Here is an 18880-nt window from a genome sequence, read left to right as displayed (position 1 = left end):
TACGCCTGCGCAAGGGCTCTGCGCAATAGGATACCAGGTCAACCGAGCCGGGCCTATAGCAATACGTTGCCAGGGGGCGGTACTTTGTTAGGCTTGTTGCTAGGGGGCGGGGCCACAGATCCCTGTTGTTTCCGTGAGCCACACCTCCTAGCTGGCCCGCCTGGCTTTTGACCGCAGTGGTTGCCAAGCAACCGGGAGCCGCTTTGGCTCACTTTCCTTTTGGACCCCTTTCTCAAATGTGCTGGCCTCTCCGATCTGCAGACCCTTTCCTTACCCTCCTCCTTTGACCTCCCTCATCCACCTCAGCCTTTTCAGAGTCAAGGAGTAGTGAAAAAAAAGACTTTCTCTTTCTTCCAAATGCTGCGCTTTTTGGTCTCTGTCGTGGAGAATGGGACTATAGAGGAAGGCCAAATCCAGTGAAAGGACAGGCTGCCTTCCTGCCTCTCGCAGCCTCTCAGTTTCCTCCCTCTCTCCCCCAAACTCCTCCCTTTATGTTAGCACCCTTTCCCCGCCCAGGACAATTCACCTTTCCTCAGCATCCTTCCACCTCTGATCCCTTCTCCCTTCTCCGAGTCCTTTCCCTCCTCTCTGACTGTCTCATTTCGCGTACCCCTCCTCTCATACTCTTGCTCTTTTTAAACTCCTCCCTCTTCTCCGACTCCTCTGGCATCTGAAGCCATTTCCCCTCCCCCGCCTCTCATTTCCATTCCTTGAAGACAAAACAGGTGCAGGGGCCTGGCTCGGAGGGAGAAACTGGGCACACTCCCACCACGGACAGGTCCCAAATTGGGTGTGAGGGTCGTGTCTGGGTCTCACTCATCGTCCCAGAGTTCGGCAGGCGGGGACAGATTCCAGGCCAGGACCTGGTTAAGCTGACAGATTAGGCACGGAGCCTCCTAATCCCCTCAATGACCTTTATGAGTGGCTCAGGCTCTGCCCTCCCTACCAGAAACGCAGGTTGTGCCAGCCCTGACCCCACTCGCTCCCCTTCCAAACAGAACCCTTTTCCTGTCCCTTCACCTCCAATTTAACACCCTTCTTCATGCTTGGGTTTCCATTGTCTCGCTGCCTACTCCAGCCACCCAGAGGTGGGGGAGCAGCCAGCTAATTAATCCCATCCGGTTATTATCTGGAGATTCTGCAGGATAAAGGGAGGTGGGGAAACAGGAAGAGGGGGAAGTGGGTTGATGCAGCACTGGGACAGGCTGATGGGCAATGACAGTGCCTGCCCTCAATCCTGGCACACAGGGGTGGGAACATGTCCTCCTTGGCACTGACTCCTTCTGCGACAGGCTTCCACCTGCTGGGCACTTAGGTAGATAGCAGCATGGGCAGAGGCCAGATTCAAGGACCCATATGTACCCCAGACAGGAGAAGGCAATGGCACCCCACTCCTGTACTCTTGCCTGGAAAATCCATGGACGGAGGAGCCTGGTGGGCTGCATGCAGTCCATGGGGTCGCTAAGAGTCGGACACGACTGAGCAACTTCACTTTCATTTTTCTCTTTCATGCATTGGAGAAGGAAATGGCAACCCACTCCAGTGTTCTTGCCTGGAGAATCCCAGGGACAGCGGAGCCTGATGGGCTGCCGTCTATGGGGTTGCACAGAGTCAGACACGACTGAAGCAACTTAGCAGCATGTACCCCAGAAGCATACTCCCAGACACACCATTGGGGTTCCCAATAATTTGACCTGGGGGACAAGCCTCCCTAAAGACATACATTCCCCTGACATTCAGAGGTAACTCCTCCTTCCCCTGCTCCTCCAAGCTGGGCCAGAAAGGAGGTGATTCTGGCCCTTAGCCACAACCCATATTCTCCCTTGCCTGCCCTGTCATGCAGGCATCCAAGTTCAGACCTAGCTTCTGAGAGTATCTGCTATCCCCGTTGCCCCCAGAAGGCCAGGCATTCCAGCATCTGGTGGGGGTGGTGGACTGGGTATCTCCAAGACCCCCATTCTACCCTCAGTGAAGAATAATGCTAGTGGAAAGGCCCTTGGACAACTTCAAGTTCCAATGCCGTTTTTACGGATGGGAAAACTGAGGTGAGGGCTTCCCTGTGGTGCTAGTGGTAAAGAACCCACCTGCCAGTGCAGGAGATGTGAGAGAAGGGGGTTCAATCCCTGGGTCAGGAAGATCCCCTGGAGGAGGGCATGCAACCTACTCCAGTATTCTTGGCTGGAGAATCCCATGGACAGAGGAGAGTGGAGGGCTACAGTCCATAGGGTCGCAAAGAGTCAGATAGTCCTTGCAGACTGAAGTGACTTGCACAGCACAGCACAAACTGAGGTGAGGAGAGAGGGGGTGATTTGCTCAAAGCCACACACTCAGTTGGGGCAGAGTTGGGATTCAGAGCAGAACTTTCTGGATCCTTATGAAGGACTCCATTCCACTTCCTCAAGCTCAGTTTCTAACCCTACTGTAGGAACCACAGGAAAAAAAATAGATAGATATCTTTATTCATATTATATATATATATAATACATATATGTATAACATCTTTAAGAAATAGAGACACATCACTAGATGGAAGATTCCAGAGCACTGTAGACTCAGCAGCCTTGGGCCTCTCCCTTCCCTTACCCAATATCCAGCCCTGTTACCCACAGGATCTCGTCTGGGCCCTCACCTTCTAGGTCAGCCCAGCAATGCTGCTGGTCAAGTCCCAAGTCCACCTCCTCGAACAGCCACGTTCCAGGAGTTGATTAGAGCTTCCAGATTGACAACAGACAACTCTGGGTCCCTGGAGCCTTGACTCCTTTTGGCATCACAGAACCACAAAGAAGTCATCTATCCTCATCAATATTCTCCACTCCACTGGGCAAGCTGGAACCAGCAAATCTGACGTCATCACTGCCAATCCTTCCCTGACTGTGATCAGTCTAGAGTCACAGAATCTTGATTCCTTTGGATATTCTAGAATGGCACTTAAAAAAAGACACAAAGCTTGATGATCATGAAGCCTTGCATCTCTGTTTGGTTCGATGTTCTACCACCAGTGGGTCTGGAGTTGTCGCCTATCAAGAACCCCCAGGCTGTCACTTTAGTCCTTGTAAACCTACAGGCTCTCCACTGTTTTGTGCATTCTAGAGACATAACTCGTTAGTTTCTGGAATAGTCCAACTCTCAGGTCAAAGCTGCTCTAGAACCCCCAGTGGTGGCCTCTGTAGCCAATCTGGATTCACAGAATCTCAACTCTGGGGTTTTCTGGAGCCACAGTCTTTCCTTGACTTACAATCAACAGTCTTTGTCATTGGTCAATCAGTATAGTCTTAAACTCTTGGGAGCATCCCATAACTTCCCCTCCTTAGGTCACCTAGAAAAAGTGATTTGCTATGGAGTCAACTGAGTCGAGAAGCAACAGTCCCTTGAATCTAAAGTCAGTTCAGGCCAATGAATTCTGGATCTCTGTTGCTACTTGAGACAGCTGACTTCTTCCCCTGGAGGCAGTCTATACCTCATTTCATGATCCTGCTTAACAAACCAAACCAGCCATCTAGAGGAATCTAGAATTACCAGTCCTCGCCTCTTGAGGGGTCCAGAATTCTGGGTCCCTTATCTCTAGCGAGACTCAGGAATTGGAATGACAAGTGGGTCTCAGGAGGGAGCACAGAATTCAGAGGAATTAAGGTCCCTCCAGTATGTTCATGATGGGTCCACTAGGCATGGCAGAACATCACCAGCTAATAATTTACTCAGCAGGCCTGTTGGTCTTAGGAAACACCTGCCTCCACCCCAGGAGAGGGCCCAAACTCTCCATCTTGCTACCTCTGGGAAAGGGGTGCAAATAAGGGGATGCCAGCTTGCGTCATGGGGGCAAGGTTAGCGCCAGGGTTGGTGTGAGAACTTGGGGGCTGGCAGCCTTGTCCTCTGCCTCTGCCGCATCCCCCTCCGTGGCCTCCTCTTCCTCATCTTCTTCCTGGCAGCAGCTCAGAGCAAGTTCGTTCTCATAGCAGAATGCTGCCAGACAGCTGGGGAAGCCAGACTTGGGGCTCTGGGAGGCACGCTCTGCCCGTTCATCCAGCTCCTTGGCGCTACAGACAGGCGTCCCTGGGACCTCATAAGTGCGATGGAAGTGGCGATAGTCGACCTCGTACTGAGAGCCACGCTGGAAGAGGACTGGCTCGAAACGATGGCCCCAGAGCAGCTCACCAGGGAGGTAGGAAGAGCGACACTGTGTGGTCATAGCTGTGGCCTCGACCATGCCCTCGAGAATGACCACCAGCTCAAAGTCAGCCCGGGCCAGCTCAGCCCGTCCTAGTTCGTAGAGAGGACTGGCGGAGTCAATCTCATGCACGATGGTGATGGGAGACACAAGGAAGATGCGATCAGTGCCACCATCAAAGCCCACGTCCACATCCTGGTGGTCCAGAGGTATGTACTCACCCTCCGGGGTCACTCGAGGCTGCAGCAAAAGGCGGGTGGCCAAAGACAGCAGGGAGCAGAGAGATGAATGCAGATAGAGGTAGCGAGAGGAGGGGATAGACGTGCAGAAGAAGAGGAGGGCAGAGGCCAGTAGGGGTAGGGGTACAGAGAGAACACAGACCCAGAGAGAGAGGGATGGTGATGCAGAAGGAGGAGGACACAGACCCAGAGAGAGGGAGATGGTGATGCAGAAAGAGGAGGACACAGACCCAGAGAGAGGGAGATGGTGGTCCAGGAAGGTGAGGACGGAAGCCCAGAGGAAGGGGGGCGGGGGGTAGACAGACACTCAGAGAGGGTTTGGGGAAGGAAATCGGAGAAAGCCAGGGGAGAGAAAAAGATAGTGACAGAGTGACATTGGCACAGAGCCACAGAAATCAGCAAGACAGAAACAGTTAAAGAGACAACAGATGATAAGAATCACATCCGAAAGCAATTGGAGAAGGAAGAGAGGGATAGAAAAATGGCTTTCATTATATGGCCAGAGAAAGATAAACCAGGATGACAATCTAAGTCCAACAGAAGCTATGCTTATGTTCTGCCTGTTTTACCGTTGCCTCAGTCTAGTCCCTGGGATATTCTCTCGCCCACTCCTCAACCCAACTACCTCCATCCCCTTGTGTGTCTGTATATTTCTGTGGGTGGAAGCCTAACCCCACGCCAGGTATCGGCAGTTTCACCACACCTACCCATTGGTTCCATACCCACCTACCAAGTCCTGTCAATGCCCCCACAGACTTCTGGGAGAGACAGTGTCCCTCCTGGTCATGAATCTCTGGATTTCAGTCAAGCAGGAGAGAGAAGTGGAGAATGGGGCTCCATTCTCTTGCCAATATCTACGTGAATCCTTAGAGGCTGCTGGGAGTTGTAGTTCCCACCACAACCCTGTCCTCTTCTCATCCAACTCCAGCCCCAACCCTGCGTTCAACTTAAGGGTTGAACTGTACTGGGGCAGGAGCTGCTACTACCCCAGAATTTGTTTGGGCAGTTTGACTACAATTCTAGAAACACTAAGGCTCTTTTATTAGGGTGCCAGAGGGAGCCATTGCCCCAGGGGCCAATGGGAATTGTAGTTTTGCTTTTGTTTTTTGCTGAGAAATGGCAACCCACTCCAGTGTTCTTGCCTGGAGAATCCCAGGGACGGGGGAGCCTGGTGGGCTGCCGTCTCTGGGGTCACACGGAGTCGGACACGACTGAAGCGACTTAGCAGCAGAGACGCTAACATTAGAGTTTCCCAACCCCCTGCCCTGTACTTCTCTGAGCAGGAGGCTGGTGGGAAAGTCTGGGCCCCTGAGGTGGAAAATGAAGGCTCCCACAAATGCTGCAGGACCACACACCCAGAGGCCACAGAGAATTGTCTTCCCTGGCTCTGCAGGTGTGAGTAGCACCCCATCCTCAGGCCTGCATCTCCCACAAGCCCGTAGGAGCCTGACCTCCGTCACAGTCCCCTCTCTGTACAACACTGGCTGGGGATCGTAAACCTGAGCCGTGGTTTACATCACCAGCAAAACGACAACTCCTCTTCAGACCAACCTGTGTGGGCGCTTTCCCTGCCCCCAGAGCCTTTTGGGAATTGTCGTTTAGAGTCTTTACCGATCAGAAGTGGCCCTCGCAGGCCTGCATTTCCCACAATTCCACGGGGGCAGGGCAAGTCCCAGGGGACTCTTTAAGTCTCAAAATCTGGTCTCAGGTCTAGGCTTCCAGGAAGAAATGATCAGAGACCTTTCTCTTGGGTTTACACTTCCCACAGAGCTTTGGGAACCATCCTCAGCCCTCAAGGAGAGGCAGAAGGTGTCCTGCCCGAGAGACTGCTGGGAATTGTAGTCGAAGTCCCTTCCAGGCTCCACGCACACTTGCTCCGTAGACCTACAACTCCCACCATTCCCCGCGGCTCCCACTCCCAGACCTCGCGGAGGGGCCCGCCCACCAGGGGGCGTGGCCTGCCTCGGGGCCGACTCGCACCTGCAGTAGCTGGGCCCGCACGTGGGCCTCAACGAGATGACTGCGGCGCAGGTTGCCGACGCGCCACATGAGGCAGAGGCGGCGGTCGCGCAGCGCCACGACGGCGTTCTCGCTGAAGACCAGCGTCTCGTTGCGCTTCTTGGGCTTGGCCATCTTGGCCATGACGGCGCCCACGACGAAGGCGTCTAGCACGCAGCCGGCGATGCACTGGAGCACCACGGCGGCCACGGCGGCCGGGCACTCCTCGGTGACGCTGCGCACGCCGTAGCCGATGGACGTCTGCGTCTCCAGCGCGAAGAGGAAGGCGGCCAGGAAGCTGGCCACCTGCGAGAAGCAGGGTGCGGGCGGCGGCGGGGCAGTCAGGTCGCCGTGCAGGGAGGCGATGAGCCAGAAGGCCAGGCCGAAGAGCAGCCAGGAAGCGAGGAAGGAGCAGGAGAAGAGCAGGCACATCCAGCGCCAGCGCACGTCCACGCACGTGGTGAACAGGTCGCTCAGGTAGCGCGCGCCCTGGCCGCCCAGGTTCACGAAGCGCACGTTGCAGTGCCCGTCCTTCTTGACGAAGCGCCCGCGGCGCCGCCCCACCGGCGACTGTGCTGGCGCCCACCCGTTGTGGCACAGCCCCGGCCCCGCTTCCTCCTCATCGCCCGCCCTGTCGTCTCCAGACTCCAGGGCGCCGCTGAGGCGGCGTAGGGCCCTGGCCAGGCCCATTGGGCGGGGACACCCCCTCCACTTGGCCTAGCAGGGGGCGGGCGCCCCGAACCTGCGGGGACAAGAAACGGGCAGCCACGTCAAGAGTGCCAGGAATGGGGGAGGGGTGGGGCTCACTGGCCAGGGATACTTCCTGGGCCTTAGTGGCCTCATCTGGCAAATGGGCGGAAGATCAGAACAGAATCGACAACACTGATGGTAATACTATAGGAAACATTTGTGTAGCAACAACAACAACAACACAACTATAGTGGTGGCAGTACTGTGTTACAACAAGCACTTCAGTTATTAGAGCCAGTGTTGTGAGCACTTCACATGAATTTAGATATTTGAACCTCCAGCAGCATAAACATCATCGCCGTTTTACAGACGAGGAAACAGGTACAGAACATTTAACTTGCCCAAGGTCATGGCTGAATAAGCTGGGGTTTGAGTGCTAGCAGCCCAGATCCAGAGTCCAGACTCATAAAGTAAAAGACTAAGCAGTCACAAAGAAAACAGACTTAGAGTCACCAAAAGGGAAAGGAGTGGAGATGGGGTGAGGGTTGGGGAGTGGATAAAATTGGAGTTTGGGATTAACAGATACATACTACTATATATAAAAGAGATAAACAACAAGGACCTACTGTATAGCACAGGGAACTATATTCAGTATCTTGTAATAACCTATAATGGAAAAGAACCAGAAAAAGTATACATATATAACTGAACCACTTTGCTGTATACCTGAAACTAACACAATATTGTGAGTCAACTATAATGCAATAAAAATTTTAAAAAAGACTGAATGGTAACTGCTGATCTGTATGGAGTCAGCTTGGAGAGATGAGCCGGGGCTCTAAGGTCACCTATAGGTCAGGACGCACAAACGACAAAAGGAAAAAAAGACGACAGACAACTTGAACTTCATCAGAATGAAAAACTCTTGTGCTTCCAAGGACCCTAAGATGAAAGTGAAAAGACCGTCTGCTAATGGGAAAAAAAATTTGCAAATCATATCTAAAAAATTTGTATCCACAACATATAAAGAGGCCTTATAACTCAATAAGAAACAGACAACCCAATTTTAAAATGGGCAAAGGATCTGAGTAGACATTTCTCCAAAAAGATATAGTTGACCCTTGAACAATATGGGTTTGAACTGCATGGTTCCACTTATACGCAGATTTTTAAAAATAAATCATAGAGTCGTACTACATGTTCCGTGGTCGGTTGAATCCTTGGATTCAGAACCATGGATATAGAGGATCAACTCTAGTTTATACTCAGGGATTTTCCTGGTGGTCCAGTTGAAAATCTGCATTGCAGTGCAGGTGACCCGCTTCCATCCCTGGTCAGGGAACTAAGATCTCCCATGATGCAGAGCAACAAGCATAAGCACCACAACTAGGGAGGCCTTGCGCCACGAGGAGAGATCTTGGATGACACAACTGAGACCCGATGCAGCAAATAAAAGAAATAAATAATAACGTTATACTTGGAATTTTGACTGTGGAGAGAGTTGGCACCCCCAACCCCCATGTTGTTCAAGGGTCAACTGTACAAATAGTCAATAAACATAGGAAAAGATAATTGACATCATTATGCCATCCGGGAAATGCAAATCAAAACCAAAATGAGTTACCACTTCATACTCACTTAGGATGGCTATAAGAACAAGAAAAAACAAAACAGAAAAGTGTTACCAAGGATGTGGAGAAACTGGCACCTTCCTATTGTTACTGGTGGAATGTAAAATTGCACAGCTGGTGTGGAAAATGGTCTGGCAGTTCCTTAAATGGAGAGTTACAATTCCACACACAAGTATCTACCCAAGGGCATTAAAAACAAGTGTCCACACACTGTACACAGATATTCACAGCCACATTATTCACAACAGCCAAAAGATGGAAGCAGCCCAAATATCCATCAATTGATGAATGAATGAATAAAATGTGGTCTGTCCACACAATAGACTACTACCCAGTAACTAAAAGACAAAAAAGTGATAGATGTTACAATGTGGATGAACCCTGAAAACACCATGTGAAGTGAAAGAAGCTAGTCACTAAAGACCATATATTGTATGCTACTATTGCTAAGTCGCTTCAGTCGTGTCCGACTCTGTGAGACCCCATAGACAGCAGCCCACCAGGCTCCACCGTCCCTGGGATTCTCCAGGCAAGAACACTGGAGTGGGTTGCCATTTCCTTCTCCAACGCATGAAAGTGATAAATGAAAGTGAAGTCGCTCAGTTGTGTCTGACTCTCAGCGACCCCTATTTCCACTTAAATGAAATACCCAGCACGGGCAAATCTGTTAAGCTGAGAAATTAGACTAGTGGTGTACGGGACTGGAGAGATGGGGCAATTGGGAAGCAATAGCCAGAGGAATGGGATTTCTTATTGGGGTGATGACAATGTTCTAAAATAGATAGCAATGATGGGTACACACCACGCAGCACGCTGCAGTCCATGGGGTCTCAAAGAGTTGGACACGACTTGGCAACTGAATAACATGGTCGCACAACTCTGAATATACTAAAAACCACCCAATCGTACACTTTAATGTGTGAATTGTATGGTATGTGGATTACACTTCAATGAAACTGTTATGAAAAACAAGCACAATAAAACCCAGGCTCAGCCCTGACTTTCAGATCATGGGGAAACCTTTCTAATCTGTTTCCTCAGCTGTAAAATGGGGATGTTGGATTTTATCAAGGTCAGGATCAAGTTATATAGACCCAGGTTCCCATCCTGGCTCAGTTGCTGACCCAGTATGTGCCCTGGGACCACCTGCTTCAATTTTGGGAGCCTGAGGTTGCTCATCTGTGGAATGGGGATTAAAAAAAAAAAAAAATCCTTAAAAAGGAATCCAGAAGAAAGAACTTGGGCTTTTGAATCAGGCAGTTCTAGGCTGAATCCCAGCTCAGGCACTTACAAGCTATATGAATGGTGGCAAGTCACATTTCTTCCTGAGCTTCAGTTCCCTTATCTGAGAAATGTGAGGGAATCTTAGCTGAACCAGGGGGACGCAGAGGAGGGAAGGGGCCCGCCTGGACCTGTAGACCGCATTGCCCTCCAGCAGCTGCACATTTGGCCCTGTGGTGTTGGGACTTCAGGGACCTGTCTGGGCTAGGGGTTAAACGTTTTGCATCCCAGTTCCATCAACACCTACCAAGCACCTAGGTACAATGAACTCCCTGTGCCAGGCTCTAGGGTGCTTATGGGCCTCCCGACAAGGATCTCTACTTGTCTTTGCCTGGTTGCTGGGGGCACTTTCTCCATGAAGAATGAGTTGTTAGTTGCTGTCAAGTTCAACACTGACATGTACCTACTCCCCTGCCCCGCTGCTCTGCACTGCTGTCTGTGACCACCCAGTCTCCACCCCCAACATGGGCATTTCTTAGGCCCACTCTACACAGGCAAAGCTGAGGCTCCAGTCAGCAGACCTGGTTGTGTGCACAGCCCACGATGTGCCCCAACTCTTTTCACACCCTCAACTTTCTGGGCATTAGAGACTGTTCTTCCAAGCAGCGGCAACTGAGTCTGTCGAAGGGGGCAGGTCTGAGGTTAGAATACAGGCAAATGTTACCATTTGCAGCCCCCTCTTGCTCAGAGTCCTCACTACCCACTAGTCCCCTTTCAGAGGCCACCTGATGACATGATGCAGGAGGGGGGTGATGGGTGGGGGCCTCCTCACACCCACACCGATGGGTGTTGGGATTCTGCTTCTGATGGGAAAGCAAACGGAGGCACTGAGGTTCGTCTCCTGTCCCAGCTCTCAGTCAAGAAACGGCAGACCCTGGACTCCCATCCAGCCTTCCTGGTGCCCAAGCCTGAGCGCCAGACTGGACCACAGACCACCTCATCACTCGCCCTTGTTTCCTGAGCACCTTGGTCCCCAGCCTTGCCAAGCTCCCAGAATTCTGCAGCCCACCCTCTGGGCTCACCTTGGCTGCTCAGGATGCTGGGAAGTCAAGATCATCACCCCGCTTCACAGGTTGGGGAGCGGACTCAGAGATCCGGCCAGAGTCATGAAGTGCTGGGGGTGGGCTGCCGGTTTGAGTCCTGAGCCTTTCCAACCCAGGATCTCGTTTTCCTAAATCCTCCCGTTGTTACCCTCAGCCCTGAGAGACAGACGTGATCTTGTCCATTTCAAGAGGCAGGCTGGGGGTGGGGGTGGGGACGCCTTTCACCTCTGCGGGGTCCCGTCAGCATCCAGCATGGCCCTGAGAGCTGGGATGGGGTTCTGCCTCGGGGCCCACGCACCTCCCATCACCGACAGCAGGATCCGAGGGAAGCGGATCCAGAGCCTCAAGCCCTCCCCCCGCCTCTTCCTGACCTGGGAGAGCAGCTTAATGTTTCCATATAAAGGCGACATGGGGCTTAAGGTGCGTCAACTTCGTTTCAAAGTCACTGTCTAATCTGAGGCTGAGAAGCCCCGCCCAGGGGCTGCCCCCCTGCCCCCCGCCATAGAAGCATTTTCACATGCTCCGTGAGACCCTGGCTGTTCCCCCCACGACCCTCCCCCCACTCCCCAGTGGGGCCTGAGCAACAGCAGGTTGGAGGGCAGAAACTGCCAGGAGGGGGTGTAGCGTGGAGACTGCAGACAGACCAGAGTACAGAGGGTAAGAGATGCGCAGGGAGAGGCTGTCCTGAGGAAAGGACAGAGGACCTCCCCACCGCCACAGGCACCCAAGAGGACAGAATGGGAGACAGAAAAGAGGCAGGCGGAACTAGGAGCAACCGGGCAAAGACAAGCAGAGATCCCATCTTAGGAAAAGGAGAGACGGACCAGATGGGAGATGAAGATGGGACAAGAAGAGACGCAGGATGAGGGTGGGGGGCAGGCAGTGAAAATAAGGCCGAAAATGGAGATGGGCTGAGCTGGGGGCACCAGATCTGGGGGATGAGGACCCAGGAGGATAGGGTGGGGGCGCTGGGGCAGACGTCTGAGCGAGGAAGATGGTGCGGGGAGGCGGGGGCCAGCTCTCAAAGCCAGGACCCCTGCCCAGGGTGTCTGCGTGGAGGCACATACCTGGTGGGGCAGCCCACCCCCATGCCCTCTGCTGGGGGCTCCTCTGCTCGGGCCAAGGAAAGGCCTCTGTGGGTGCTGCGGCCCGTCCCGGGCCCCCGACCTCTGTGCTCACGGGCGGATCAGAGGAGTCCTAGCCCGAGAGGGGGGGCAGGGGGTGGGGCCAGCTCAGAGCCGCAGAGGGGGAGCCAGGGAGGATGGCCAGGCAGGACGGCTGGGCTGCGGCCCAAGCAGGCTGGAGAGGAGACAGCGGTGGCGGAGGAGAGACACGGGGGGAGGGGGCGCGGAGACAGAGCCTGGGGGCCAGGAGATGCGGAAAGATGGGGACACAGTCGAGGGAACAAAGAAATGGGGAGAAAGTGATGACGAGGGCAGGGGCGGAAGGATGAGAGACAGGGGCTCCCTGGTTCCCCCTGAGATGAAGTCTCAGCATGCGGGGGTACACATGAGATGACTCTTCCCCACCAAGAGACCTGGGGTGCATTCCAGATGGAATAAAATTTAGGAGAGGCAGAACCAGAGAGCGCCAATGGGCTGAGGGCTGGACCCAGCAGTCCAAGGACAGCCAGGTGCCAAACCCTCCCTCCTCCTCGTTTCCTTATGAGACTGCTGCCAGAAGGACCAGCCTCCACAATTCGGGCTCTATTCTGGTTCTTTATTGCCCCTCAAGAGCTCCTGAATTCCCCCCTGCACAATGCCTGTCTCTGGGAGGGGAGAAGGCTCCACCCAGTCAAACCCAGCTGGCAGAAAGACAAGGGCCACACCAAATTCTGCTGGAGGAACCCACACCTCAAATTTGGTCCAGCCACTCTAAGGCACTTGAGTTCCCTGAGGGAGACCAGTGGCAGAGAGATCAAAGAGTCAAGCCTAGGGCCTGCAGCTGACAAAATACCCACAGCAACACAGGCCACACCAGGCCCATCTGGGAAATGGGCTCATGGACTCTTCTGACAGGTGGGGCTCACTGGGTTGACCCAAGTCTTTGGGTCGGAGGGTTCACTGGAGGCAACTGCAGTGGTTTTACAGGGCCATGGGTCAACCCAAGTGCTTCGGCTGGAGGAATCAAGGGGAGCAAACCGAGTCTTATTTTTAGAGCCATGAGTCAAACCGCCTCTCTTAGCAAGAGGGGCACTGGACCAAACCAAGTCCTTGCAAAGAACAGTAAGTCAAACAGAATCCATCATGGTGGCCAAAGGCCAAACCAAGTCCTTTTGGAGAGGCGCTGGCCAGCAGATCTGAATGAGTCCCTTCCAGGGAAACGATGAACTTCAACTTCAGTTCCAAGTAAGTGGAGGACCAGACAGACTCGGCCAGACCAAGCTCAGACGCTGATGGTGCGGAAGACAGTGAAGCCCGACAGGGCGGTGCTGACCAGCACCCCGGGGCACTGCGGGTGCCAGTGCAGCTCCTTCAGGTCTGTTTCGCCCTGGTGCACGAACAGCAGCTGCTGGGGGAGGTCTGCCAGCCCCGGGTCCGTCTCTGCGTCACCGGCCTCGGGGTCCCGCTCCACGGCCAGGTCCCACTGTGTAATCTGGTTGTCTGCACCCGAGGCTGCAAAGACCCCACTGTCCTGGGGGTGCCACTCGACGGAGGTCACGGGGGCCACGTGCTGCTTGAAGGTGGCCACTGGGGAGCCAGACTATGGGAAGATGGGAGTCAGGGTGTCTGAGTCCCTCAGCCTGACTCCAGGGGTGACCCAGGCAGAGCCCCCTACCCCTCTCCAGCCTTAGGGTTCAGCCAGACCTTCACCCCTCCAGCCTCCAAAGACCCAGGGTCTCTGAAAGGGATGGAGGGCAGAGTACAGCTGATAATAAAGGGGTAGTGCCCCAGGGTCTGGGAGTTGTGGCTTCACCTGCAAAGAAGCCCCTCCCAGCTCCAGGTCACAACTCCCCAACCCCTGCTCCTACCTGGGCCTGCTTCCGCCTCCTTCCCTGTAAAAGGAAGGTGTGGGGGACTCCCTGGTGGTTAAGACTCTGCGCTTCCAATACAAGGGGAGCCAGTTCAAACCCTGTTTGGCTGGAGAACTAAGATCCCACATGACATGCAGCCAAAATAAATAAATAAAATTGGGTCTTTGAAACAAATTTTTAAAAGTAAATTAAAAAAAATTAAAATGTTCCCCCACCTCCCCTGCCCAGAAGGCTGGGTTTTCTAAGTGCTCTCCCCAGTGATTCTAGAAATCCTTAATGGGGGCACAGGCACGACTCCCAGGCTCGAGAGAAAGCAGATGCAAAGAAAAGCACTTTTACTAAAAGCACAGCTGCTGGGGGGGATCGGCATGTCTCTAACTTGGAGGGGTGGTTCCAACGTTTCAACGTGGCCCTGCGATCCACCTGTCCATGCACCTGCCTGGGAGGGGGAAGGGGGCTGGAATCCACGTCAAGAAGCTTCCCCAGGGCTGATTCTGTAGAACTCATTACACTGGAGGGGGAGTAAAAAGACGATCCTGGGAAGGCCCGAGGTGTATGGAGTCATGGCTTTGTCCAGGGGAAGGCCCGGAGCTCCTCTCAGCTCCGCAGAGTCACCACAAAGCTGGCGATTACATCCTATCTCTTTCCATCCCTCTGGGCCTCCACGCCTGCTCCCAGCATGACTAAGCTGAGCTCTGTTCTCAGCTGATCCTATGAAATCCACCTACAATCCCTGAGCCCTTGAGCCTAGGCAGCATGGCCGGTGCACGGCTCCCCTCAGGCAGATGGGAGTTGTAGTCTCTGCTCGGCCCAGCCCTGTTCCTCCAGTCAGCTCTCCAGATGGTAGAGGGAACAACCCCACAGCAGCCCCAAGCCTTCCTGACCCTGTTTCCTCATCAGTATCCCAGTTCTGATGGGATCCCAGTTCTGATGGCAGGGCCTTGCCAGCTCTGGCGTATAAGCCATCTCAGAAGGGAAAACCCACAAATCCTAGTGGCCGCTGGGAGCTCTTCCCGCCCCAGGGGTCCGGCTGGGACGGTACCTTGAACTGCCGCAGGTCCCAGACCTTGAGGGCTCCATCGTCCCCGCCGCTGAGCAGGAAGGGCTCCCGGTGGCTCCAGTTGATGACGTTGACGTCCCCGTCGTGGGCAGTGGCGGTGGTGAGCATGCAGGCCTTGCTGGGGGCTGCCCGGATGTCCCAGATGCGGATGGAGGCGTCAGCTGAGCAGGAGGCAAACACCTGGACGGGGCAGAGTCGGAGGGACCCCAGTGGACCCCCGCTCTACCCTGGAGACCGGGGACCAGTGGTGGGTCGGCCCCTCCCGCCCCACGCCATCACTTGGACCTGCCCCCGGTCCCCTCCTTCCCCCCAAGACCCTGGAGTCCAGACCCCCAGCCCTTCCTTACTGTGTCCTCGGTTGGGGACCACTGCAGGTCCTCCACGGAGCGTGTGTGGCCCACGAATGGCCGCTGGTCCACGTGCCAGGAGCCCCCGTCCGTTGGTGTCCAGAGGTGGATGTTCTTCTGACAGTCACCGGTCAGCAGGCGCCCTGGGAAAGGCAGTCGGGACTCTTGACCTCGTCACACTCAGCCAGCTGTGGCTCACCAGATCCCATTCCCACCCACCCCCAGGACTCACCGGGCACGCGAGGGGACCAGTCGAGGGCAAAGCCCTCGCCCATGTGGCCAGAGAAGGCGAAGATGGGCTTCATACGGGTCTGCTCATCCCGGAGGAAGGTGGCCAGGGCTTGGGGGTCATCCACCACTTGCAGGAGTCGCCGCAGCGCAAACACTTCCACCTGGCCCTTCTCTGACCACACCCCAGCCACCGGCTCCTCACCCAGCCACGACACCTGCAGGGTAGGGAGGAGGGGAGGGGAGGGGAGGTGAGCAGGACAGGAGGCACAGCGTGACAACGACAGCCCTTTCATCCCTGAGAACCAGAGCTGCCTCCCACCCAGGCCTGGGACTTCAACTCCCAGAAACCTTTGCGAGAATAGGCTTACAACTTGAAGACCAACTTGGTCTCCAGGACAACTCCCCCCACTGTGGTACAGATGATGGCGGAGGGATGACAGAACTCCTGAACTCCCAAGAATTGAGCCCCCGGAAATCTGTTCAGACTCCTGGTCTCTGGAACTGTTTAAGTCTAGGCAGGTCCCAGGCCCCAGTCTCTGGATCTCTCTGCCTGTGTACCTTTGCTCACTAGGAGATCCTGTTCAGCCTCAAGGTTTCCAGTAGCCCCTAGCCCTGACCTCTCTCAACTCCAGGCTCACATCAAACTGACTGTTTATAGACACCCCAAGGCCAAAGCCAAGTTCCTAATTGCCCACTGCCACCTACCCCTCCCTGGAGGTCGCCACCTTGGGCTCACTACTTGCCTCTCCTTCCTCACACTATGCCTCGCTTCCACCCAAAATGCCACCACTTCCAACCCTTTCTCGGTAGCTCTGCTGTCATCACTCAGGCTACTACTGAAGTCACCCTTCCCTGCATTCCTGTCCTGGCCCCTCACAGGACCCTGTCCTTCTGCCCTGGCCTCCCTGCAGTCTATTCTCAATACAGCACACAGAGGGATCCCTTTAAAACACAAGTCAGATCCCATCCACTCTTTGCTCTAAACCCTCCAGTGACTCCCAGTTTCTCCCCACATAAAAGCCAAGTCCTTACAATGGCCCACAAAGCCCTTAACAATCTGTCTCCTCCGTGCCCACCCACCAAACCCTGTCACTCTCCCCCTCATCCATTCAGCACTGTTCTCCCCAACTTCCCTCAAAACTCCTCAATCAGTTTGCCCCAGGGCCTTTGCACTCCTTAGTCCCTTGCTGGGAAACCTCTTCTCACAGATATCCTTGCTTCACTCCCTCACTTCCTGTGGCTCTCTGTTCAAAGGGCACCTTATCAGTGAATGCTCCCTTGACCACACTGTTTAAACTAGCAACCCCAGGGGCTTCTGGAATCTGCCTTTGCAGTGCAAGGGACACTGTTCCGATCCCTGGTCTGGGAAGATCCCACATGCCTCAGGGCAACTAAGCCCGTGCTCCACAGCTCCTGAGCCAGTGCTGTAGAGCCTGACAGCGTCAGCTGCTGACCCCACTCGATGTAACTACTGAAGCCCTTGCACCACAGAGCCTGTGCTCCACAACAGGAGACACCACTGCCAATGAGAAGCCCGAGCATTGAAACGAAGAGTAGTCTCTGCTTGCTGCAACTAGAGAAAGCCAGAGTGCAGCAACAAAGACCCATTACAGCTAAAAAACTAACTAAATAAATAAAATAGCAAGCCCGTTCCAGAAGACCCTAACTCCCTTACCTTGCTTTATTTTTCTCTACAACACTTAGAACCTTTGGACATTACACATATGCTTAGTTTCTTATCCCCTGTCCCCCTGGCATGTAAGTTTCATGGAGCCAGAGACCTTTTGCTCCCTGTTAACTCCCCAGGTCTAAAGCAGTATATGAAACATAGTAATACCTCAACGGAAACACTTCTCAAAAACTATGGGCTAAGCACTGCTCCAAGCACTATTGCATAGAGCATCTAGTTCAATTCTCACATCGACCTGATTAGAAGGAGCTATAACTCCGAATCACAAAAGTGACCCCACAGCCCAGGACACTCCCTGAGCAATAACAGAAAACACATAGATCTCATGTTACTGCCAAGTGCTGTTTCTAGACCCCCAAAATCACCATATTTCAGTTATTGAAATAAGGGTACTGGCTATTCCATTTATCTTCACATCAGCCCCACCAAGTAAGTTTGGTAACTCTCACCATTCTACAGAATAGGAAGGAACCTTTTTAAAAAACATCCCCATGGCATCTAGAACATAGTGACAACAATCACAATTAACACATAAGTAATTAAAAAAACTATGGGCCAAGTGCTCTTCTTAAAGCTGAAGGGCATGGACGTGGGGGGTGGTGTACTCCAGAGTACACAGGGCAGGCTCCTGGGGCTGTATTTACCCGAACTCTGTTGATGCCTCCATAGTGGGGCACCATAGCCAGCTCCAGCTGAGGCTTCCGCTCTTCTTCATCCTCTTCGTCATCCTCCTCCTCCTCGTCGTCGCTGCCCTCGGGTGGTGGGGGCTTTGTCCCATGCAGATTGTGCATCCGAAGCATCATCAATCTGGGGAAGGTGTGGGAGGAATTTGGCACCGGATGGCGGGACCCTTAGGAAGGAGGGAGGGAGGAGGCTGGAAACCCCGACTTCTAGGTCCTGAGGAAGAGGAAGCTGGAGGCTCAGACACCCCTAGCGCTGTAAAGCCTCAGTTCTTACCTGTTGCTTTGGGAGCTCTCGGCCTGCGTCCCAGCACACAGGTAAAGAGTAAGAGGAAGCTCAGTCCGGTTGTCTCCCAGGTGATCCCGGACTATGTCGAAGCTGAGACAGGGGGCGCCTGGGAATGGAAGGAGGGATGGGAAAATTAGGATTGGACAGCGGGTTCTCGGCCCTCTTGAGTGTGATGTCAATCCTCTTAAATCCTAATTTCTCTTTCAAACAGCCTCTTAAGTTAAAGATTCAGGATCAGCTCCCCTCCGGACCCAAGATTCCAGTCTCTTCCTTCGTGAGGACCCAAGATGCCGGGTGCCCAGCCCTACCAGTCTGTGCTCGGTGGTACAGCACGTAGGCCTCCTCGTCCATGACCAGCTCCTCTCCTTCGCGCAGCGGCGGTCCCCGGCCAGGTAGATAGACCTGAGCCTGGCCCTTGGACCCTGTTTCTTGGGATTCGGTCTCCATAGACTCCCCAGGTTCACACGTGCGCCGACGACCCTTGAGCGCCGCCATCTTCGGAGCCTCTCGCCGCTGGCGCAAGGTAATAGCGTCACTTCTGGGTTGCGTTTTCCCTTCCTAG

The 18880-nt window shown here is 54.0% G+C and overlaps 2 protein-coding genes across 2 annotated transcripts; both read right to left on the bottom strand.

Annotated features, from left to right (window-relative positions):
* Positions 1-3808: 3808 nt before the first annotated feature.
* Positions 3809-7092, bottom strand: KCNJ14 (potassium inwardly rectifying channel subfamily J member 14). The gene is made up of 2 exons (NM_001206021.1): positions 6385-7092; positions 3809-4405 (listed from the first exon to the last, which is right to left on the bottom strand). Exons 1-2 carry the CDS (start codon positions 7090-7092, stop codon positions 3809-3811), a joined length of 1305 nt encoding a protein of 434 aa, NP_001192950.1.
* Positions 7093-12751: 5659 nt separating this feature from the next.
* Positions 12752-18817, bottom strand: GRWD1 (glutamate rich WD repeat containing 1). Its single transcript, NM_001076239.1, has 7 exons — positions 18627-18817; positions 18307-18424; positions 17994-18156; positions 15661-15874; positions 15429-15571; positions 15064-15261; positions 12752-13750 (listed from the first exon to the last, which is right to left on the bottom strand). The coding sequence occupies exons 1-7, from the start codon at positions 18811-18813 to the stop codon at positions 13433-13435; spliced, it is 1341 nt and encodes a 446-aa protein (NP_001069707.1). The 5' UTR covers positions 18814-18817; the 3' UTR covers positions 12752-13432.
* Positions 18818-18880: the final 63 nt, after the last annotated feature.

The sequence above is a fragment of the Bos taurus genome, chromosome 18 (genome assembly GCF_002263795.3).
Source record: "Bos taurus isolate L1 Dominette 01449 registration number 42190680 breed Hereford chromosome 18, ARS-UCD2.0, whole genome shotgun sequence".
Taxonomy (NCBI): domain Eukaryota; kingdom Metazoa; phylum Chordata; class Mammalia; order Artiodactyla; family Bovidae; genus Bos; species Bos taurus.
This window is presented reverse-complemented; position numbering and strand designations above follow the sequence as displayed.

Excerpts from the sequence above, each read along its gene's own strand:
- GRWD1 (NM_001076239.1), bottom strand. The coding sequence starts at position 18,813 with ATGGCGGCGCTCAAGGGTCGTCGGCGCACGTGTGAACCTGGGGAGTCT. Across the intron at positions 18,157-18,306 it reads GAGAGCTCCCAAAGCAACAG|ATTGATGATGCTTCGGATGC; the intron begins GTAAGAACTGAG and ends CACCTTCCCCAG. Across the intron at positions 15,875-17,993 it reads GAGGCATCAACAGAGTTCGG|GTGTCGTGGCTGGGTGAGGA; the intron begins GTAAATACAGCC and ends CCTACCCTGCAG.
- KCNJ14 (NM_001206021.1), bottom strand. The coding sequence starts at position 7,092 with ATGGGCCTGGCCAGGGCCCTACGCCGCCTCAGCGGCGCCCTGGAGTCT. Across the intron at positions 4,406-6,384 it reads TGCGGGCCCAGCTACTGCAG|CCTCGAGTGACCCCGGAGGG; the intron begins GTGCGAGTCGGC and ends CTTTTGCTGCAG.